The sequence below is a fragment of the Phymastichus coffea genome, unplaced genomic scaffold, assembly GCF_024137745.1.
Source record: "Phymastichus coffea isolate CEN01 unplaced genomic scaffold, Cenicafe_Pcof_1.1 PCOF00002, whole genome shotgun sequence".
Classification (NCBI taxonomy): Eukaryota; Metazoa; Arthropoda; class Insecta; order Hymenoptera; family Eulophidae; genus Phymastichus; species Phymastichus coffea.
The window spans coordinates 10082621-10090138 of NW_026706813.1; the positions used below are offsets into that span (position 1 = coordinate 10082621).

At 27.5% G+C, this 7518-nt stretch overlaps 1 protein-coding gene across 1 annotated transcript in view; it reads right to left on the reverse strand.

The window, feature by feature from the left end:
• Nucleotides 1-4497, reverse strand: part of LOC131663228 (UTP--glucose-1-phosphate uridylyltransferase) — an 826217-nt gene extending 821720 nt beyond the window's left edge. The window contains exon 1 of the mRNA XM_058933529.1: nucleotides 4107-4497. Within this exon, the coding sequence (XP_058789512.1) occupies nucleotides 4107-4130 (24 nt within the window). The 5' untranslated portion in view covers nucleotides 4131-4497. The remainder of the gene's footprint in view (nucleotides 1-4106) is intronic.
• Between the last annotated feature and the right edge of the window lie 3021 nt (nucleotides 4498-7518).

The window sequence follows — 7518 nt, forward strand, 5'->3', positions numbered from 1 at the left end:
TAAAATTGTATCCCGATCGCTTTTCTTCTAAAAGTAATAAACGAAAAAATCACCGCGGCTGCGAGATCTCGTTTCACCGGATCGCTTCCATATTTTTCTTTTTTTTATATTGAGATCGTCAATTCGGTGAACACGTTTTAGAAAAGTCAGTAAACAAAGTTATGTTGAAGAAATTAAAAATTTTAAATTTAGATTTTTAAAAGTTTGTAATAGTTTTATTCATTAAAGTTACACGTTTCATAACTTTTGAGGTTACAATTTTTTATGAATAAATAAAAACACATATCAAATTGTTAAAATATCTATAAGCAAATAGACACTTTGAGGAGTAGATCTGAATTTTTTCACTTCAATCTGTCTGTAATCCTCTTATTAAAAGGAAGAGGAACGCAAGTAACTCATTTTTCTGCTCAACCAAGTTTAAACACCCCTACAGCTAAGAGAACGTCCTTAAAGTATAATTATTCTAAGCTATTGTAAATTAAAATTAATATAAGAATTCATAAATCACATCTTTAAAAGTTATTTATAACCTTTAGAAGGTTAAATTAAAATTGTTTTTAACATAAATAAAAGCTGACACATGTAATTATAAGTAATATAATTTCTTTTTTAAGATTAATATGAAAATGTTTTCATTTTAAATAAAAGTAATTACTAATCACTGAGATTAGTAGTTATAACCTTTAGTTACGATAAATGAGACTCTTAAATGAATATGTAAATATTATTTCCTTAATTCACTTTAACGACGCTAATCGGTATCTGCCTTCGCTAAAAGTCATCAGTATAATTTAGTTATTTTTTTATCCGTTTAATAGATACATTAATCTCTTCAGTAATAAAACTTTTTTTTGTGCTACAACACTCTGTGTGACTATCTTATAAAATATTTTCGTAAAAGTATGATAAACGTTCTAGGAGAAATACGTTTTTTAAACATAAAGAAATACTGAAATTTTTAATAACTAAATTTTCATACTTTCGATTGTACGTACTGTGTTCCAAACGTGTAAGTGGATTTCTCCTATTTACACCTTTTGGTGTAAAAGATGATTTATACGCATCTTTTGCTTAAGAAATCGTCATGAAATCCGTCTTTATTAGAACTCGTAGCTCTAAGTATTTGCTTTGTGAATTTACTTACATCCTTGGTTTTCAAATAGTTTTGTCAATCATCACATAACATTTTTAATTCTATATTCAACTATATGTAGGTTATTTAAAAGTAGTAAGATATATTGTAATAAATCTTGTTTATAATGCAAGGATAATGATTGATGAAAATTTATATTTATAAAATGTATAACTAACACTATCACTACGAGTTATTTCATCAAAAGATTGCAATAGTTTACTTCATCAAAGTTACACGTTTCTATAATCCTCTTGTTAAAAGCAAGATGAATGCAAATAATTCATTTTTCCGCGTAGCCGCGGTTGAGTACCCATACAGTTAAGAGAACGTTCTTAAAGAACAACTATTGTAAGCTGTTTCTCTAAATTTATCAGTGAAATGACAGTGATCTCTAATTTTTTTTCTCTGAAAATTTTTTATGAGAGATATGAAATTTTCTAGCCATACTGAATGTATAATCGTCAAAAAAGAAAAACTTCATTGATATAGCGTTATTATATAATTCTTGCATTTCAGTTAATAATATCTTAAATTGTTTTATAAGCCAAACTACAAGCATTTAATCTTAATTTTTATTTTTTCTGTGTGATATTAATTTACTTAAATCAAAACTATAAGTTATGTAAAAACCTACGCTGAAGACTTGAAAAGATCGACCATTTTCTACTGGTTCGAATAAACATTTTGAGTTTGCATATATTACGTAAGGAACGATTACTCTACCTTTACAATGTTTTAATCTTAGAGCATTGTACGTAATTAGCTTAATTGTACATGTATTCAATACCAAACAGCCTATTTCATGCTTATTTAAAGCTTCTTCATCCATGAAGTAATGGAGACAACGTTCGCACAAATGAATGGTCTCTGTGTGTTTAGTCATTTGAGAATGTTCAATAGCAGACAAATTTTTTGTTCATACATAATGAAATTTTAATGTGAAAAATACTCTGTTAGATTGTTTTGTTATCTCTTATTATTATATCATTATAAATGAAATCATTATAAAATATATATTCATAATATGGATGTTATAGATAAATAAATTATGCTAGCAATTTTAACTTAATATTATTCTGAAACGAAAAGTTTTTTCTGACATAACTATTACTATTTTCATTCGTCAATGTTCTCTTTTTAAGACGAGATCATAATATAGATTGCTTTGTTATAAATCATCAATTATGTGTTATAAATCTGAACTAATATTTATTTTATAGATTCCATTTCGATGATTAAAACAATTATCTCTTTCAATATTATGTTATTTTATTTTAATATTGTGTTTGCAATAGAATTTACTTATATATTTTAAATAATTTCTTATTCAAATTATAAAACTTATATGCATATTTTTATGTAAGAATATTTGTATTCTAACTTAAAAAGAAATATAAAAAAGTCCAAAAATAATCGCTATTTTTTTCGATATATCATTTAATAGTCATATTGCTTATTTATTTCATATTCTTCGTAAATACGCAGATAATTAATGTATTATTTATATTATTGTATTAATGTATAATTTAGTTAATGTAAAATATTGCATATATCCTTCATAGGTTGCCACAATTACGTTATTTTGAACGATACACGCTTACATACAATTTGTTTAAAAATTAGTTCTGGTTTGCTTTGAAAGAACGTTATAAAAAAATTCATTATTGTCAGGTTATTCAAATTTAAGTAATCATAATCACTCTCTATATTACTTCTGACATTTTACTTTCTTAAATGATTGAATCACGTAGTAATTGAATAAAAAATGTAAGGTGGATGATCACATTATTTTGTCATATAACTTTTTTACGCAATTTTACCAACTTTTATATACAATGACATGCAAGTCTGGTATGCAATCATAGGTAATTTTTTTCATCTGGGAACAAACACTTTATCATCAAATGGATGCAATTGAAAATACCGCCAGAAACCACTTGTAAAATCACTTAAATTCCAAAGTTATTCTATAGTATTCAATAATTATAAAAATAAGTTAAAAACAGTATAATTTACAAGTGTAAAAAACTATATGAAATTTTAAATAACATAAATAATTTTTAATTCCTTCATTGAAGAAAATCTATATTTTCAAACAGTTTCCAGCAATATTATACCACGTATGGTAACGTTTTTTTCTTAAACCATCGTATGATCCATTTAGCAACTATATTAATTTCAGCATAATAATTCACTAATTTTTCAAAAAGTAAATCAAATGAGTTCCGAGAGCAAATCTTGGGTAAAAACTTAATTTTAAAACACTATTCTTTCAAGATAACGTATATGTTTCGTTGGATGACTGCCAACCTCATCAAATTTTTATACACGAAACAAATAAATATGGTTACAACAATTGGAACATAAAGCTTAATAGAACAAAAAACTGCCCTGGTCCATTATAAATACTTTAACGAAATTATAAAAAACGCATGTCAACCGATATACAGTCATAAATGTTATATACTATTAATTATAGTATAACAACTTATCAATAAATTATACATTAGTATTGTTATAGAATGGAAAAACATGACAAAAGTTTATTTTGGTATACTATAATTAATGGTATATATAACATTTATTACTACATAGCGGTTGAAATGTGTTTTTTACAATTTCAATAAGGTATTTATAGTGAAGCAATGTAGATTTTAATTGTATTGAGTTTTATGTTTCAATTGTAGTAACCATATTTATTTGTTTCGTGAATAAAGATCTGATGAGGTTAATAATCGTCCAACGAAACGTATGTGATCTAGGAAGAATGGTGTTTTACAATTGAGTTTTTTATCCAAGAGTTTGCTCTGAGAATTGATTTTATTTCACTTTATTATTTTATTTACTTTTTTAGAATCAAGGAGAGTGTATTTAACACTAGTATATCACGAATTTTTCATAAATTTTAATATTAATATCTAGATATCCTGCGAGAATGAATAATTTAAACATGATTATGATTGCTTACCTTTGGATTGTTTACTTGCAACATCCTTTTGTTACTCTATTTAATAGTGAATATTTTCTGATATATACCTTACGTAAATAAATTATTCAATATTTTCCGATATGGCAATCTATGACCAAAAATATCTATATTTGTATGAATACATAAATCTTAATGAATACTTTGTGTTTTTTATTGATCAGTACATAGTATCTGTCTGCTAACTATATGATAATTGTCAGTAAATTTTTGACAATTACTAATATAAATCATTACATGGCACAATTTACCGGCGAAATGATAGTATCACTGAAATTTCCAAACGACTCGAGATTTTGATACATAACCATGTTGCTATTTAATATTAATGAGCTACATAAAATGCGTAATTGGGTTTATTTGATATACGGTACTTGAATAATTACAATAAACGAATGTGTCATATACACAAAAAGCTTTTGTATATATGATATTTAAAAAACATAGTTATATTGAATGAAGCCCATTGATCTATAGAACAGAAACGTATAGCAAATCTAGTTACAAAAGAAACTGCTTTAAGCTGCAAAAGTTAAGCTTTTTCTCGGCTATGCCAACAAAGTTTCGTGATCAAATATCCGTTTATGGATATTGCTATCTATAAAATACCTAGTTAATTGTGCAAGTACAAAATACTATCAACTCCGAATAAAATAATTTGTACAATGTTCTGTTAACCTAAAATAAATATTAAAATTCGGATATTAAGAAAACTTAGATCGCAATCGTCTTAGGAAAAAAAACAAAATTTTCAAATTTTGTGATATAAGATATGCTACACATAATTGATGTAATAAAAATATATTGTTCTAAATTTAATTAGATTAAACCGTTAGCTAATAATAATTGAAAACATTTTATATATAACTCCTGAGCATTGCATGCCGCACATGCGCACTGCGTTCTTTTTTGTGGTACTCAATTGTAAGATCATACATTCCCACTGAAAATAAATAGACAAATTGTGTATATAATACATATAAAATTTATACTAGAATATATATATATATATATATATACATACATACATACATACATACATACATACATACATACATACATACATACATACATATATGTAGAAATCTTGTGCAATACTCGAACAAAATTTGTATAAATTTTGTACATACTGTTTACAAAAAAATTGGTACAAAACTTGTACAAGTTTAATATAAGTCTTGTATAAGTTTTGTATAATTTCTATGTAACATTTGCACGAAATTTGTATAAATTTTGAACTCAATTATCGACCTTTCCCTAAAAATAAATAAATGGATTTGTTGTTTTTGTTACTATTCCGAAATTATTTGTAATCTATCAATAAAATGTTGATAATTAACAAATGTGGTTAGTATTATGATAAGTTAACATGGTATTCCACGAAGTACTTCGGTGAACAATTAGTTTTTGTTTTTAGATTATTTGTATATCACATAGATTTTGATTTATTTAGATTTTCATCAATTCGTGATACTTGAGTCTGGTAGTATAGTAATCGTTATCTTGAGGAGTTTACTGTTAAATTTATTCGAATAGTTTGTAGTCTCGTGTTACATTTTTTATAAAAAAATTTAGTTCTTCTTTTACTGACGGTATCTGTAGGTCATTTCGAATAATGTTGTTCGGAACGAATGATGGAGCCCGTATGATATTGTGTAGGATTTTCGAATATCAAAATCTATCCAAAATTTCAATATTTGATTTTAAAGTAGCACCCCATAGTTGAAAGCCGTAAGTTCAAATTGGCTTGATTATGGCTTTGTAAAACAGTGTTTTATTTTCGATTGTGAGTTCCAAATTTTTTCCTACAAGCCAGTACATTTTTTCAACTTCAGTCTCAGTCGTTACAGTTTTCTGAAAGCATTCCCTTTCCATCTTAGCCTCTAGTCAGAGTATATTTCCAGATACTTGACATGATTACTTTATGATATATGTTTATCGTTCTTATCTTAAGTTTCATAGGAAGACAGGTCTCTTTTTTAAGTGTGAACGTTGGATGTATTAATTTGATTTCATTTACTATGATTTTCCATGAATTCAACCAATTTGGAAGATAATTATTAATGTAATTTTGTAGTATTTCCGATATTATTTTTGCAGCCAAATGAGATGACATAACGAATTATTAACACATATTCGAGTTTTCATCTTCAAACGTATATTTGTATATTGAATGTATACCTAAGTAGTATAGGCTATAAGGGTTCTAAGCCACTTTTACCATGTGAGTATTCATTCCTTCCTTACCAGCAGTCGGTAACATGATTAATCCTGCCTTACCGGCCACTGAAATGTTTTATCGGCCGATTTTGTATCGACGGTTTGCATTGTAGCCGACCGAGCATGTGCACGTGCACGTGCATGTGCATGTGCATGTGCATGTGCATGTGCATGTGTATGCTCGGTCGGTAGTTATCGACGTGTGTGATGCAGGCCCCATGCCTCCCCCGGCCCTATAGCCCTCTCCCTCCCCCCCCCCCCCCCGATGATCGATCGATGATGCGTCAGATTGATGAAAGAAAAAAAAAGATATATGTGATTAAGTGTGTTTTGGGTGGTGTAATATTATCGACGGTGGCGTACAGGCATGACGCGCCCAGTCGGTATATCTCATGGAATGAGGTGGGGGATAAGGTTTATCATTATTATTAAAAATATTGAATACCTTTAAAATTTTTAAAACACATTTATTTGATAAAAAAGTATACATGTTTATTATATTATAATACTTATACAAGTTTCGTAATGTTACCACTTATTGGATTATACTTAACTATACGATCGTGTAAAATTAAAAAATATGCAGCTGTTTCCGCAGGTATATCATTTTTTGTTTCAAACTCTAGACGTACATCTACAGCAGCTTGTTTCAATGATTCATTTTGCTTAGAACAATCTATTACTATTAGAGGTGCATGCGTAATAAATTGTTTTCTATTCAAAAGTGGATTGTACATACAGTCTCTGTTGTAATAATTCATTTGAAAATTAGCATACATGTTATATAGCATAGAATATTGATTATTACTTATATCAAGATTTAAATTTCCATACGGATATTGCTGAGAATTGAGAAAAAGTTTAACATTGGTTACACTGCAATGATCAAATCTGCTGGGATTTTTAGTTTGATCAGACTTGCGTTTTGTTTGAAAACCTAATATAATATATCTTGGTTTTTCTAATTGATTGGATGTTTTTACTGTCCAAAGATGTTTTGACGTTTGTGGTAATGCTGGATACTCATAAAGTTCCCACGATCGAAAACTCATAGAAATAGGAATATCCTTTTGAATGAAATTGAATAACTGTATTTTACACTTATCTGACGTAATTACATAAGGCATCAACCATTCGATTCGTATGAGTTCTATTTTAAAAGGTTCATATTGCT